General features: G+C 41.9%; 1 protein-coding gene across 1 annotated transcript; it reads right to left on the bottom strand.

Moving 5' to 3' along the window:
- Window positions 1–9,702: 9,702 nt before the first annotated feature.
- Window positions 9,703–15,251, bottom strand: zic5 (zic family member 5 (odd-paired homolog, Drosophila)). The gene is made up of 2 exons (XM_005935803.3): window positions 13,920–15,251; window positions 9,703–12,599 (listed from the first exon to the last, which is right to left on the bottom strand). The coding sequence occupies exons 1-2, from the start codon at window positions 14,959–14,961 to the stop codon at window positions 12,160–12,162; spliced, it is 1,482 nt and encodes a 493-aa protein (XP_005935865.1). The 5' UTR covers window positions 14,962–15,251; the 3' UTR covers window positions 9,703–12,159.
- Window positions 15,252–16,413: the final 1,162 nt, after the last annotated feature.

Raw genomic sequence — 16,413 nt, 5'->3', positions numbered from 1 at the left:
AAAAAAAAAAAACATTGCGTTTGGATGATATGAAATGAAATTCATCGCGGCCCTGTCTGTGCTGCGTGATTCATCTGGCACATGTGGACCATTACTAACTTCATTTGAGGAGACCTTTTGTCTGAGTGTCCCCATCACCGAGTGAAGTCCGAGAGGATGGGACGGCGTGGGAGGAAGTCAGGAGAGATATCAAACCCCAAGTCTCCTCTCACTTTTAAATTGTGCCATAAATCTTTCCTTTAAAAAATGCAGTGTGTCTAAAACTATTCCATAAATTATATAATTTTCATGACCTTTTTTTCTTCCCAATGCAAGCCGAATAATGACGACACTTCATTCTCCTCACGGGTATAAATATTGTTCTAGTTTCTATCCACCTGCTAAAGACCCATCCTGACGATGATGGGCGGGATTTAACTGTATCTATTGAGCTGAAGCCCCCAAAGCCGCGCAGGCCTCTGAAGGCCCTCTTGGTTCTTTTGGATGTCCGGGGTGTGTCCGTTTAATGTCATCTGCATTTAGTGAAAGAAGATAGTGCAGTTTATTAACAGATGTCAGGCTGGTGAGATCTTACCTTTGGACGGGTTAGAGCTTGCCTTTGCCTTCAGAGCAAATTAGGAATGATGCCCTCAAAAGTTAAGTTATGGTCAGATTTTATTATTTTTAAAGGTAAGTTTTTTTAAAAGAAATCTAGGTGACTTTACCTTCCTCCAGGCTTTGTCTTGTTCGAACTTCCCCCTCGATTCACTTCTTTTTAACGGGCTCAGATCAAAGGGGCTGCCCGCCCCGACGGAGAGCAGTAAAATCGGCCCGCTTTGTCTGCTGTTGCCAGGGGTAAGGACGAGTGTCCGGGAGGAGGAGAGGGAAGAGGGGTGGCATGGTAATGAGCCTCCTTATAGAGGCTCAAAAGTCTCAAAAAGTTATTTCCCCCTCCTCTCAAATGTCCATCTGTCGTCACATTTTAGTATCTCTATTTTTATTTCGTCTATTGACTTTACTGAATAATGAGTTTCAATAGCTCTTTATTTTGTAGTCGACTTCATTTCCGATGAATTACAAAAAGCAGTTTTAGAGCAAGCGTACAAACAGGAGGCTGTCGTGTGCTGTCAGAATGTATATATGTATTTCTTCATATCCCATCTGTGGGCTTAATGAGACATCACCTCCATATTTGACTATTTTACCTGAATAAACTATGAAACCGATTCTGCTTAGTTTTGAGGGGGGGAAAAGCCACTCGGTTTTTGCTTGTTTTATTGCAATGTCCCTGAATGCATCAGCAAGATAGACCAGTGGAAAGTTTACGCGATTGGGGCTGTGTGTGTGTGTGTGTGTGTAAGGTCTTTAAAGAGGAGGGCCAGACATCAAATATCACACTTGCCTCTAAGAGTCGGTATCATCTCCAAATGTGTGATGGGTTATATATTTATGACTTGACAGCGATTAAAAAAAAGTTGAAAACAAACTTATTTATAGAAAGATTTACGGCTTCCTCACAACCTTGCAACTTTTATTAAAAAAATCTTTTCTTTCTTTTTTCCTGGCAAAATATCTGCTGTGGTTGGGCACTGATGCGCACCCTGTGATCCTGCTCTCTACACGCCGTCCCTTTGTTCTGTTTACCTGAGCAATATCAATATCTGCTCATCCTCTATAAAAACGCCTTCACACTGGCTTCATTTGTCGAGTCACAGATGACGGTTTGAAGCAGAACAGACAAACGCACAACAACAACAAAAATGAAAGTCGGACCTGTTAAAATGGAGCATAACTGACGAATAAGAGGCTGTAACAACTTTATCCTTCCGAGATAAAAGTTTAAAGGCGCGTTAAAAGGGTTGTGTTTCTCTGCTGCGCTCACAATTTGCATGGGAGAACAATACAAGGGTTTTGCCTTGTTAAAAAAAAAAATCACTGAACTGTTTTAAAAGCGTCATAAAAGCAAAACGCAACGACGTGAATTCGGCATTATTTGCACCATTTTTATTTATTTATTTATTTTTACAATCTCGACAAAAACAGAAAATGAGGAGGAAAGGGGAAAGCACGCACTGATGTGGACCTTCCTCCCACTCCTCTCTCCTCTTTGAGCAGGTGGAGGCCTCGCACCTGCACCTGCGCACACAGCTGCGCGCACCTTGTTATTGCTGCCGCTGCTTGACGCACAGATGAGCACAGCGCAAACCCGACAACACAGTCCCGACAATATAAACCTCTCCAGCGCCACAGTTCTTAGCCTCAGCATGTTTCACTTCATTTTATAGAGAGACGCCAAAACATGCTCTCTTTTCAGGAACTGGATACGTATAAGCAATTTTCTATCCAAATAAGAAAGCAAATAAAATGCCTTCACCAAATTATCCTCCTCCTCCTTTTTAAAATTAAAAACAACAACAACAAAAAACTGTTAAGTGGGAATAACGCTGTATTTATCCCGGTCGTGTTGCCGTCTATCTCTTGTTTGTCATGCTCCGGACTTCAACATGACACCATCTAATCCAATTAAACACGATAACCCTGGACTCACTATTATTCTCCTCTTTTTTTCCCTTCGAGTTGCTGACAAGCACTCTTGGTTTTGTGTGAAAGAGAGAGTCAAGAGCCCTCTCTTAATCCCGGGCACGACTAGAAGTGATTGAAAAGTGAAAGAAACCCCTTATTGGTCCTCGAGCTGGATGGTGTGTTCTTTGTCCGGTCCTGTGGCTTTTTGTTCGGTACGGTCATCATGCATAGCAGCCCTTTAATTTAGGTCTTTAAAGGGAAATCACGTTTATTGAGTCGGTGGCAGTTATTCGTCTGCGTCAGCGAAGAATAGTTTATTGAAACAAAATGAATAAATCTCCAAACATCTAGAGTCTCTTTATTATCTCGCTAAATGGGGAAAAACTTGTAATCCAAACAGCCCGCTAATTGGGATTTAGGAAACATTAATCGACGTCTAAAGTGTGCCTAATTTGCCCTTTTTTGTTTAAGCAGATTAGGCCTGTGTCTGTTATGAAAAAATAACTAGATAACATTCAGCCCTGGCTTTTCGTCACCGCCTCCAACCCCTTAAACCTCAAACACAAATAAACGACTGGTTTTACGGCACCTTCTGGAATTAATTACTTTTTCCCCAGTATTCATTAAGCCACGTCTGGAGTAGAAACTTCCACCGATTCTTAACAAAAATACAATAAATAATCATACAAATTGAAAATTCAGATGAACGAAATCAAACTTTCAAAATGAGCTGAACTCGCCACAAATTAAATGCGTTCTTTTAAAAGTCGCGGGAATGCATTGCTGAGGATTTTATTCAGAGCTTCGTCTAAGCAGGCCGGTATAACATATTGTGGATGTGGCAAAAATGACAGGTAATTGACATTAATCCGCTCGCTCTGAGACTCAGGGGGGATCTAAAGTAAATGGGGATACGGTTAATGAAGCACCACTTGCCCTTTGGATCTCGGTCACAGTGTGCGGCGGGGAAGTTTGAAGAAACTTCATTCGTTTAACTTTTCCGACGTGCGTCATAAATAAAATGACGCAGGAGAGGGCTGGTGTGGGACTGCGCTGCAAATTAACAAATGAGAAACATTTCGGAGTGTCATTTGAGCGCATTCTGTTGCAGAAGAAGAAAAAAGCCACCAGCGACTCGGTGCAGCTTACTCTTTAAGTGATTACTCAGCGCATTGCGCCACTTTAAATGACATCTCAGACGGCGTCGCGAAATTGGCGCTTGCCTAACCAACTCCAACCGTCCAGCAACCTGCATGGTCGTCATTATGCTTATTATCATTCATATTGGGAGCTCTCCCCATTGGAAGTGTGACGAGACAGACAGAGGCCAGGTGAGAGCGGTAGGTTTTCAGAGTGAGGAGTCGGACCTCGCCTCTTCACGCCGCTCAGTGCTACAGGGGCCTGCTTAATGAGGGCGCCTATGGGGGCCCTCCTGGATGGAGAAAAGTGTCTTAACCTCGTCACGGCCGGTCAGAATTGAAGCACCGACACCTGCGCGTCACCCTCCACCTCCTCCTGCTCCTCCCCTCTAGCTCCCCCCCGGCAGGGTCTGCCACAGCCCCGCATCCCCGAGAGTTCATACTCTGTGTACAACTTTTGACAACGATAATGACGCGCATGGTGATGCTGAAAATCTAAGGAGGGGCTGTAGTAGGGAAATAAGAACTGTAGTAGTAGTGTGTGTAGGGGAGGGGGTGATTCTGGCTTTGCATTTCTCCTCAGGACCAACACACTCCTGATAGAAAAGCACCACTCTGCAGCCTCCCCACTGAAGTGATGAATACATAATTTGCAGGCTGGTCTTCTCACAATCTGATTCCGTTCAAATGCCTATGAAATGTGCGAGTGCTGGAGCTGTTAGAAGTGAACAGTGCACCTGCATAATTACCTCACGTTATGTGATAAATATTCCCCAGGTGAGAGTTACAGGTTATGTTTTACTTCTTTTTTTCCTTTTGGTGAACTATCAGTCATGTTAATAAAATATCACCATCTCTCAAGGCCTGTGTCACTAAGATGGATAAGCGTTGATGGTTTGTGAGCTATACTGTCATTTACAATGGCAAATGTCTGTGAAGGGCCAGAAAGGTCCCCGTCCCCAGTGGAGCTGGCCTAATTATACAATTAGTCTTGTGATTGGGACAGTCCCGCGCTAAGTGTCCTGTGGGACAAGCAGACACATTATGGCTGTCATCAGTGTCTTCACAGCAAGTAAAAGAGTGCTGTTTATGTCCTTAGATGGAGGTGGAGCGTTGTGATTTCTAGCCAGCGTTAAAACCAAACTTGCCCTTAAGTACAAAGTGTAAGGGAAATGTATGGCGGATGGAAATCTGTCAGGACACCATTACTGCCATAGGTCATCTTGGCATTCAATCGTTCATGTCTTAAGCCTCATCTGGGGCCTCAGCAGACCCAAACCACATCTCTTTGAATCCCCAGGTCACATTGAGACCCCCATATCTCAATCTTATTGCCCATCCAGCCATATTTCCTTTCTGGCTTATCCCTGGCCAGTTGGAAACATCAAGACTCCACATTTTCTTCTGCTCATTCAGAGCCATATCGGTCACCGCCAAACCCAAGTATGTTTAAAAGAAGGGAATGGGTTTTCAGGCTGCTTATGATGTTTGGGATCCACGCAGACATCTCCATGAAGTCAGAGGGAGGTATTGGCACTGCATGGTTGAGGAAGCAGTGGCGCCTCCATACTCAAAGCTTTACTGCTAGCACACTGCCTTATCACATTGGATTAGAGCTCCTGCAGTGACCTCGAAGCTAAGGATGATTGGTAGCCAACTTCACCAGTTTGCCCATGATGAACATATAGTGCTTCAGCGATGTAAAGACAGCGAGATGTTCGCAGGCAGAGCGCCAGTCACACTCTTATCTGGTGTTGGCACAAATAGCTCCTTGTCTTTTCTTTATTGACAGGACTGTGTCTTGAGCTCTCTTTGCTCCTCCTTATCTGGACATAACCCTCTTTTGTTTTTTTGTCCTTTCCAAATATGCCCCGTCCTCCCTCTCCCCAGCTGCGACAGAGTGATTTTCACTCTCTAAATGCTGACTTTTTCTGCAATAAACCAGATGCATCCAGGGGCCGTCTTTCTGATGTTGCAAGCATGATAGTTCTCCACAAATCTGGTTCTGATATCAATCACTACAAGCAAAAGAGAGGCTTTCATTGCCTTTTTTTATTTTTATAAAAGGCAATGAAATAAACTGGTGGACTGGCACTATGCTTCTGAAATCATTCTTAGCAATCAAAGATGGGTTTTAAGATATGTAAAGTGAGAAAAGGAAGGGTATTATATGGACTTGAATTTGATAAGCAGGGATTCAGGTGGTGAACGTAATCCCTATTTTATGGAGAGGCCTCCTTCATGTACTTGACCCAGGTCAGTGCATGAATATAAACTGGCTATATTATGGAGCTTGTGTCATGCCTTTTCTCTTTTTTTCTTTTTCTTTTTTGGAGCTCAAATCAAAACATTTTTAATTTGATTGTGCTTTTATATCTGAAAGCAACCCTCATTTATGTGCCAGATATGAATCTGTTTCTTTTAGATATACCTAGTACCCTGTAAGCAGTTCCATCCCTGGGCACGAATCAAAATATCCTTGACTTAAAAAGTCCATCTGCTTCGCTTTGATTGAGCATATAGTTCACTGTTTCCCTCCACCCCTCTCATCCCTAGTTTCCAAGTACGATGAAGCCTACATCCTGCATTTAGAGGCTTTTAGGAAAGCCCTGTCATTCAATAAGAGACTACTGGGGCAGCATGCTCACGCTTATCTGCACTTTAGTTTCTACTTTCTGGCCGGTGGGCAATATAAGGGCCAGGTAGCAGGGCCTGGCTCATGCGGTTGTCCGTGGACGACCTTGCTCTCCTCACCTACTGCCTTGGAGTGGCTCCCAGTCCTGGGATGGGGGCTTTGGACCAGCACCAAGTCTCTACCCCCACAGATGTTACTGAGCCACCAGATATTATGTCAGTTTCTGAGTGATGTATCACACTCTTCTGAGTAGCAGTGCACCTGCAAAGTACCCATGATACATGTGACAACATAGGAAATCAGTTAAGTAACCCAGTCCCTAAAAGACTTAGTTAAAATGTTATAATTATGCCTCTGCCAGTGACGCACTGATCGTTCATCCCAGAGATTATCTACCTCCTAAAGGACAAGGTAAAGAACAAAGTGTTTATCATCAGGGATGACTAACGTAGAGCTTACATTTAAAACAAAACAATACACAAATGTTTCTTGTTTAAGCATTAGAATAAAAAAATATTTATTTGGCTTGAAAACATGCCACATGTAATTGTTTCAATTCATTCACATAGAATTATATTAGCTCTTCAAATTTAATTTCACAGTGCTAACATTACAAATATCCACATGTGTATTGTGTTTCAAAGATGCCTGGCACTTGTTAGAAATGTGTTCTGTGAGCAGGGTTTTTACACTTCATTTGTGCTTTTTTTTGCTTGAGTTTCTTTTTCTTGTGCCCCTCCAGAATATTTTTTAGGCTGAAAGCACAATAATTAGTCTTAATTCGATTAGTGTAATATATATAAAATATATTTCTTATGGGGGACATTTTTTGGATATGTTTTGACCCAAAAAAGCATTTAAAATTAAGTCATGGAAAGCTTTTAAAATGACTTTGAAACAGAAGAGCAAGCTCTTGTGTACACTCTGCCTGTATTAGTGGTACCACTTAACAAAAAGTTAGTCTAAATGTCAGAGCAAGAATAATTTTCCTCATCACTCAGGTTCTGTTTATATAAAATGATAAAAGCGCCCAAACCTGCAAAGCTCCTACATGTCTTTGTAGAACAGGCAAAATATTATAATGGGGAGAAAAAAAACAACAACATATTTTTGCTATTAACGCTATAAACATGATGATGTGCTCACAGTAATTGATTTAATGAAGTTCCTATGAAACTAAAACCAAGTAGGCTACAGGTCAGTAGAGTAACCCCCCCTGCGTGCCCACTGTCAGATGTTTAAAGTCCCGGACTCCTTTGGGAAAGACATCAGGGCTAATAGGTGAAACCACAGCTGTTGATGTCGGGCTGAAGAGGAGCGACATGCAGAAGTCCGAGAGCACCGAGTGTAAAAGCAGACGAAGAATTTTCACTTCTCCAAGCGTTCCCAATCCATGTTTCTGGAAAAAGATTCATTTCCCCTCCTCAACAAAAAAAGAAGAAAAAGAAAAAAACGCAGATGTTTTAAATCGCATCCTTTAACTTGGAATTCTAATTTTTTCCTGCAGGTTGGAGTGCAAAGTATAAAACTTAATGGCTGCAGAGCAAACTGAAAAAGGGGCACTTTGATTCTGCTGGAGGAAAAAGAAGAGAAAAAAAAGGAGGGGGTGGGGGGTATCGGCTCTAAAGGCAGCCTTGGAGTTGCGAATGTGGAAGTTAAGCGGGAGCCGTGCAACTGAAACTGAGCTGCCTTGTTTTCTGACATGCTCATGAAACTTAAACTAGCTAGTAACCAGGTAGGGAGCTTTGAAAAATGGCAAAATGCCTGCACTGCAAATATGAAGCCAGTAACAACAAAGTTCCCACTCACAAAGTTATGCGCACAAACAGGTGGAATCCTGTGGCAAAGACGCTCTTTAAAGCTGTAAGTGCAGAGAAACTGAACGTGCTCGCAAGTTACCACCATCATTCAGAAACATCAGTCTCCATTAACATTTGGCTCCACAGCAAGAACTGGCAGATAATGTAACGCTATTATCACTGTCTTTTTACTGGCTGCTAGTTTATAAGGTTGATTCTCTTACTGATAGGAAATATTTAAAAATAAAATAAAATAAAAACCATTTCCACCCATCAGGACGTTTGTTTGAGCTGAGTAGGTGAACTGTGCACTTACTTTAATAAACTGGTATCCATTTGACGTGAAATACCTGCAGAATCTCGACATGTCAGATTTATTTAGCCATATTCCGTGTCTTATTTACTGGAGTGGTGGCTTACGATTATCACCCTCGTCTTCATTCTCATATTGAGGAAACGGGGGAAGTGTGATTTATTTATTTTTAGGTGAGATGGTAAAACGGGCCAGAGGTATCACAAGGTGTTGCTGTTCTGCTGTATGTGAATTCTGGGAGGTGAGAGGGGGTTAGTGTGAAGAGGTGCCGTTTGCGTCTCCGCACCTGATTTCTGCTTCCCCAAAACTAAAAGTAAAGTTAATCAAAAAATATTTTTTTAAACTCAACTTCTTTATCCTCCCTCTTCTGTCTCTCCTTCTTCTTGTACTTTATTCCCCCCAAACCCAAGAGCACTTTTCTGTTGCCGTAAAGGTGATCCATGCGCACTGCAGTTTCTGGCGCAGGTACTCGGATCAAATCTCTTGCAGTCTTGAGTCAAGACTCTTAACTTTTGTGACCAAAAAAAAAAAGATCACTTCACATGCAATTTTGGCGAGCATTGTGCCGGTAGTATTCAGGAGATGGATAATGCTTGTAAACTCTGACAAGACGGCGTTTGTTTTGCCTCCACGCTCGTCTGAGAAATTATCGTTCAACCCCCTTTTAAAGGGGCGCGATTGAGAAGCAGCGGCGCTCTCACTGCGACTTCTTGCTTTGTCCTCTCCCAAGTGGCGTCTGCATGTCTGACTCTGCCGGTTACTGATTTGCAGGCAGTATGTTAAGGTGGCCCATGTAAGTGATTTCCACGGACATCCCTCTTAAGGAGAACAAATCGTTGACAAAGGAGTGCCTTTCCAATTCAACAGCGTCGTTAGGACAACCAAAAAAGTATTTCTCAGATAATAAGTTCTACTTCAAAGCGTTTCTCACTGAAGGGTGACCGCTTCACTCCTTTTTTAAATGAACTCTCCCTCCTTTTAATGTCTCTGGTTATTTTTCATCGTGTTTATTTTGTAACATTCATTGAGCATTTGTTTCCAAACAGGACATACAAGAGCACGCTACTCTCTTGGCCCCTACCCCTTCTATATATATAAAAAAGAAAAAAGTCGAGGCACAAAACAAGAAGAGGCCCACAAGTGCGTATAGTTTGAATGAAGCGGCAGATAAAGTGTTCTCTTTTCTCCCCCCATTTTTCTTTCTTTTTTTTCTTGAGAAGGCAGCTGTAAAATTGATCAAGCTTGTGTAATACAAACTTGCCCTTTTATTAAAGCTTTGCGGTGCTGCTGTGATTATTTTTATTATTATTATTATTATTATTATTTCCTCTTTGGCTGTAAAATTTGGTTCATTTAATGTTGTTTTACGCGCCGGTGACGATTCCCTTGTGCGCCTTTTATTGCCTCAGTCCCCAAATCCTCCCAGGCTGATCCAAGTCAGGTGTATTATCAGTTAAATCTCATAATCATTTCTCATTGTTCTTTTTTTATATGCGAGTGTTAGTTGATAACAATTTTTCTTGTTGTGATCACAGGAATCTAGTTGCACACATACGCTCACAGACTGGTTGGAATTTAGGTGCCAACCTGCCAAAGGTATATTTGTGACAGCACACACATTTCTGGAGAGGGTACATCCTATGCTTTGATTATAATTCATTTAGTGGCAGTTAGCATTTTTTCTCTCCCCTTTTAACCGGACATATTCAAATGCGAGCGTTTCACTACCCAATTGCCATAGAAATCCTAACGCACCATGAAGACTGTCAAAGCAGCCAGCCTTCCTCTCAGAGGCTGCAGCCTTTGAAGTGGTGCAGAACTGGCGTTGGTCAATTTTAATTCTATAGACTGGACAGGCAACTCTTTGAAAGTGAGATTTCGCGTTTTAATGGAGGAAATAAGAGGGGGAGCTTGTTTTATACACTCTATACAAGGCTCTGCTTATTGTCGGATATCTTTTTATCTTTTATTTTTCCCATGAATGATTCATGCCTCGGCTGCTTTGTGCCGTCGCGCCTTTCAGAGGTAGCGCCATCAGGGGGCTATAAGTTTTCCCATTAGCTCAGTGATTAGTTTGTACCAGCCTCCTTGGCCCGTTAGGCCTGTTTCTGAGAAGAGCTGGATATTTTATAGAAACGTCAGTAAGGCAGGTGAAGAGAGCTGCTTCAGCTTTTTCACTCGAGGTGAGACTGATGTTGATGTTTTGCAGTCACTGTGTCCACGTTAGAAAGACGTCTGCTAAATCACATAGCGTAAAATAATAATAATAACAAGAAGAAGTACAGGCACAGTCCTCCTATAAAAACTTCTAAGGCCAAAACAAATGACCCCTTATAATCAAACTCACCCTTAAATCATGTTAATGATATAATGTGACACTTATTTACTGTATATGTCCTGTTTTTATTATTAAATTTTAGCATGATTTTTTTTAATATTGTAAATTAATTCTTGAACATCAAAGGTCTGCACAATCATAGCTGATTCATCTCTCTCTCTTTTTCTCCATCCATTATTATCCAATGGCACCATGCACCTCAATATGAAAGACAGATCACTACAAAAGGCATGCGGGGGGAGAGGGACTTTTCACATTACACAGCCTATTCAAGTAAATGTTTCTTCTTTTACAGAGCACAAATAAAAAATATAAACTCAAAAAGTTAAAAGGTGAATCTGAAAAAACAAACAAACAACAAAAACAAAAAAACAAAAACCATCAGCAGGGTACTATGCATCACCAAAACTGATATTATTATTCTTTGGTGTTTCTGTAATTCCAGTACAACATTGAAACCAGCAAATAAATTACAATGTACAAAACAACATTTTTTTTCCTTGTAATTAAAAACTACACAACATTCACAAGCATCAGCACAATTACATATGTACAAATCCTACAGGATCAAAGCCTGTCAGTGTAGACATTTAGGGTCTCAAGGGACTTACTGGACTCTTTAACAAGTGTTAAACTTGTGTATTTTGCATAAAATATAGTCTTAAATAGTTCTTAAATATTACAAAATTCAATCCAAACACATGTATAAATCTGATAAGGTAAATGCGAACCCTTAAGACACTCAGATGTTTGCCTCCTCTCCTGTTTTTTTTTCTTCTTATTAGTTTTTTCAAAGTTTGTACCACATTTTAAAGAGATTAGCTGAAATAGAAAAAAGGCCTCCTCTCTAGCCTCTAGATTTTTTTAAAATTCATTATTTCTACTTGTGGAGCTACAAGCAGTACCTTCTCTTTAATGTGACACTGATTGATTGCAGTGAAGTTATTAACTGCAAGAGGATGTGAAAGATGTCATTTCAGCACACCAGTGGAGTCTTGAGTTATGCAGTTAATTAAATCCTGCATTCATCTCGTGGAAAAAAATACACACACATTAATCTAGTTCTAGTCCGACCTGATTCAAAGAAAAAAAATATATATATATTTTTTGGTTCTTTCAAATTGGAAGCAAATTTTGTTCTTTCTTTCAACATCAAATCTCCGTTTTAAACTGATTGTTGGACAGTTGTGAATTACATGTTAGGTTAAGGTCAGGGGTCATCTGGGTTAAAGGGGACAAAAAAATCCTTTCTTGTTTGATGAAGCTACATTGCATCCACACTGAATGTAATTTTGCTGTTTTTTAGGACAGTCAGTTAGTATCACTACTGATCAATATCTCAAGTGAACAGGGTGGGGGAACAACACAGATGCACACTTTAACGGGTCAACTAGATGACAAGTTTGAAAGTCCCCATGGATGTATACCAGGTATCAGAGCATTGTCCTCGGGTCTGAATTTCTGAAAGAGTCCTCGTCGTCTGAATCTGTAGTTGGCACGTCGCTGGAGGGGGTGTGAAGGTGGTTGGGCCCTCCGCTCCCCTGGCACACGTACCACTCGTTGAGGTTGGTGACCTGAGGGGAGAGGTTCGAGGAGCGGTTCCTGTGCGGTTCAGAAGTGGGCGAAAGAGGGTCTCCGAGAGGGTTTGTGGAGGAAATATAGGTGACATTGGTGGCAGGGGGCGGAGGGGACTTGCAGTGCACTTTCATGTGTTTCCGCAACGAGCTCGGGTGTGTGTAGGATTTGTCACAGCCGCGCACTTTGCAGTAGTAAGGCTTGTCGCTGGTGTGGACGTGAGAGTGCTTCTTCCGGTCGCTGCTGTTGGCGAATTTTCGGTCACAGCCGTCAAACTCGCACTTGAAAGGTTTCTCTCCTTGAAGAAATGAAACACACAGATACTGTTACGAGTGATAACATCACGAAGTTAAAGCTTTATGGCTTTTGTTTTTGTTGTAGTTTTTTTAATAAGTCAGAATAACAACTGGAATTGAATGCTCTGTACCTATTATACCACAACTTGTCAGCATTCCACCTTAAATAAATACAAGTGTTCAGTGTAGAAGCCTGTATGCCTCCGCAGACTAAACGTCCATTACACCCACTGCTCCACACCCACGTTATATTCCCGCGTGAACACGTGTAACATGCCTTTAGGCCCCTCTAGTTTACAGGGGATGTGTGTATGTAGTTGAAAAGGGGGCAGTTCGGAAAACACCAGGAGACCTATATGTGCCGTACTGGTCTATTTCTCCCACACACGCACACACAAAGATACATACAACCCTGTCACGCACAACAAACAAACAACAACAAAAACCCAGAATGGAATGTGAAGTCTAATGCATCCTGTATATTCATAGCAATAATTGGTTAGAGTATTTCCAAAGGGTTTTCCACGTTTTTTCTTCAGTGAATTATTTATTTCCCCTGTGGATTTTACATAATTCAGTTAGGCGAAGAGGCCTATTTATACTGGTGGCAAAAAGCCAAAACTGGGCTATTTACTGGTCAAAATTTGACTTTCAGTCTATTTAAAAAACATAAACAGCTCTCATAAAGAACACACATTACAATTTAAGGAAGTTGTTCGGCTAAAATTGACTTTCTTTATCTCTCAGCAGCTCTGCCAGACTTTAGTAGACAGAATATGAGAGCAAACTGTCTTTCTCTAAAGGCACTCTCAGAGAGGTAGTTGTAAATATTTTGCACCCCCGATAGGTTACCAATAAATCTGTCGAAGCCTAAAGCATGTGTTTTTTGTTTAAATGCCATCTGCCATGTGCATACACTCATCATCAATATATTAACCGTGCTTTTGCGTAAGGATCCTACGCCCAAAGACAATTACATTTACGCGTGTTCTGTCGCTGTGCTGTAGGTACGTAAGCACGTTTTACAAATCATATGCTCTAATCCTTTCACGCCTACTGCGAGTGTCTTGGTGAGTAGGGGAAAAAAAGTTTATATTTAAGAAAGAAAATGGAACACGGTAACTCACCACGCGAATTCTTTAATCAATAAAAGTCTTTTTTTTTCTCGCTTCTGCGCGCAATTACGCACGATCGTTTCATAAGTCCGTTTCGAGTGTGAACAGTAAAACAAGATCGCCTCAGACATAGTCTCATTCTCTGCAACCAAGCCATGTTTTTTTCAGACTGTGGTGCGTATTCTTTATTCAATTTGAAGTACTGACCTGTGTGTGTTCTCTTGTGAATTTTTAGATTCTCCGATCGCGCGAACACTTTCCCACATCCCGGGAAAGGACACGGGAAAGGCTTTTCTCCCGTGTGAACTCGGATGTGGTTTATCAGTTTGTACTTCGCTTTGAAAGCTTTTCCTTCTCGTGGACATTCCTCCCAGAAACAGACGTGGGTGCTCTGCTCCGGTCCCCCGACATGCTCCACCGTGACGTGGTTAACCAGTTCGTGCATGGTGCTGTAAGTTTTAGAGCAGGGCTTTTTTTGACTTTGCTCCTGGTCGATCCATTTGCAGATTAGCTCTTGCTTTATGGGCTGCCGCATGTATCTTAAAAACGCCCCCGCGGCTCCGTGAGGAGCAGAAGCGATGTTCACACTGAGGTTCATGGAGTTGTAGCTGTGGAGAGAAGACGGTCCATAGTGCTCTGGCCTGTGCCCGAAGTGCTCTGGCCTGCCATAGATGTCCCCCGGTATACCCAGGCGCATCTGCCCGTTGAGGGCATGGTGGTGGGCACCTGGGGACGCCTGGTCGTGAAGTCCAGTGAAAAGTGAATGGGCCCCACTTTCCGTGTGCCCATAAGCACCTGTTGGGGAGATGAACATGCCATGGTGATGAGGGGAGGAGGCGGAACTATGCTGGTCGCCAAGTGCATGCATAGCAGAGGCTGAGAGTTCTCTCCTGAGGATGAAGTCCCTGCTGCTTGAGTAGCCTGAGTGGGGGTGAGCCACGGGGAAACCAACTGTGGTCTGAGCAGAAGTGAAAGATGCCGCTGTCTGGGCTTCGGGATGGCTCTGAATGTGCTGAGATGGGCTAAGTTTGAGAGCATTTGTCTGTGCCATGTGCTCTGGTCCAAATGGAGTGAGTGCCACTCCGGGGTCGTTGCCCAGCTCCCCAGGGTGGAGGTGGGCATGGTGGGAGAGAGGGTGATGCCCCCCTAGCCCCGGGAAGCCTGTCATATTCTGATGAGGAAGGGGTTGAGTCGCTGCCAAATCCGCTAATCTTATCGCCGGATTCCTCTTGCTTAAAGGGGGTTCCATAACTACACTGACAAGTCCATCCGCACTCACCGCAACTGTTTTTTCCCCACCACACTACGCTCTCTAAAACATTAGGAAAATATGTATATAAGGGGTCTATAAGTTCTTTTGTCCGGCTTCTAACTCTGCTTGCTCCTTTTCCCACTCTGTCCTCAAGCGATTGGCAGAACATACAACAGTTGGAGGACACAGTGGGGAATACAGTTTAGAAATGGCACTGCGGGTATTGGACGGATTTCGGTGACTGGCAGTTAGGAGAACGAAGCGATTGGCTGTCGTTCAGCGCAGGGGCTCAGCAGGGTTCCGCCCCCTCACTCTCTTTATTGCTGTTGACTCCAAAAAGTTGTACTCAAAGTTACCAGCAGATCCGTTTGGGCGGCTTTGTGTTTACTGCTGCTGGTGCATGTGGATGACCAAAATAACAGTTTGTGTGACATGTCAAACCTTAGTCTACTCCGGCTTTGGTTTATCCACAATTTTTGTTGTTTTTTTGGGGTTTGTTTTTTTTTTGGGGGGGGGGGGGCGCTTGTGGATGCTGTGAAATATTTCAAGTATTGATATGTACAAATATTCAAATGTGAAGTGAGTTCTGTTTTTTTTTTTAAATTATTCATACGTACAAAGACGTAGTATAATTTGTCACAAAATACAAGAGTGAACGCCCCACGTTCCTGATAAGTGGAAGTTATGCAAATCTTAATTTAAAGTAAAACACAAATACAATTAAACATTAATGCATAAAACTGTTTAAGTACTCAGTGTTATATACACATGACCGATTTCCCCCATATATTGATTAATATGAAATAACTTTGTGTTTACAGGCAGTCATTTAATTTTAATGTTGAAGATTAACAATATATATATTTATGTTCACACATTTTACCCCACCCACCACACACAAAAGATGGGAAAAAACTACAAAAACTATTACAATTATTAAAAATAAAAATTTTATAAATAGAAAATGTAAGCCAGGTTTGTTTGTTTTTTTTGCTTGAGGTGTTAGGGTCCAGCAGCACACTAGGACAAGAGTAGCAGAGCCTAACCTTTCGTTTTATTTTAGCGAACTGCAAAGGCAACACTTATTTTTAATGTATTTATTTTTACACCCTTCTCCTCAGTTCATTTCACCAGCTCTTTATTTTTTTTACCATCTTTTTTTTAAAAAAAATATTGGTTATGACTTAGGTTGGCAGACATTTCAGCTGTATTTAAGTTTACTTCATATGACAGATTATGGCGTGACGGTGTAACCCCTGCTGACAGCAGTACGTGTATCCATCACTGATATGTCTTAATTCACCTTTCCAATCGAATTGTGATGTCTCGCCTCAAACCGCAAATCAGCATGTCAGCTAGTTGTGTCAGGAGTTTTATTGTACACCTTAAACAAAAAAGAAGCCGACTTTGAAAATAGAGAGAATCTAAAATATTTATTAAGCAGTGCAT

Source organism: Haplochromis burtoni, unplaced genomic scaffold, assembly GCF_018398535.1.
Source record: "Haplochromis burtoni strain Fernald_Lab_line unplaced genomic scaffold, NCSU_Asbu1 Contig_75, whole genome shotgun sequence".
NCBI classification, from domain to species: Eukaryota; Metazoa; Chordata; class Actinopteri; order Cichliformes; family Cichlidae; genus Haplochromis; species Haplochromis burtoni.
Note: the sequence above shows the minus strand (reverse complement) of the source record. Positions and strands in the feature narration are given on the sequence as shown.

Excerpts from the sequence above, each read along its gene's own strand:
- zic5 (XM_005935803.3), bottom strand. The coding sequence starts at position 14,961 with ATGGAACCCCCTTTAAGCAAGAGGAATCCGGCGATAAGATTAGCGGAT. Across the intron at positions 12,600-13,919 it reads TCACAAGAGAACACACACAG|GAGAGAAACCTTTCAAGTGC; the intron begins GTCAGTACTTCA and ends CATTTCTTCAAG.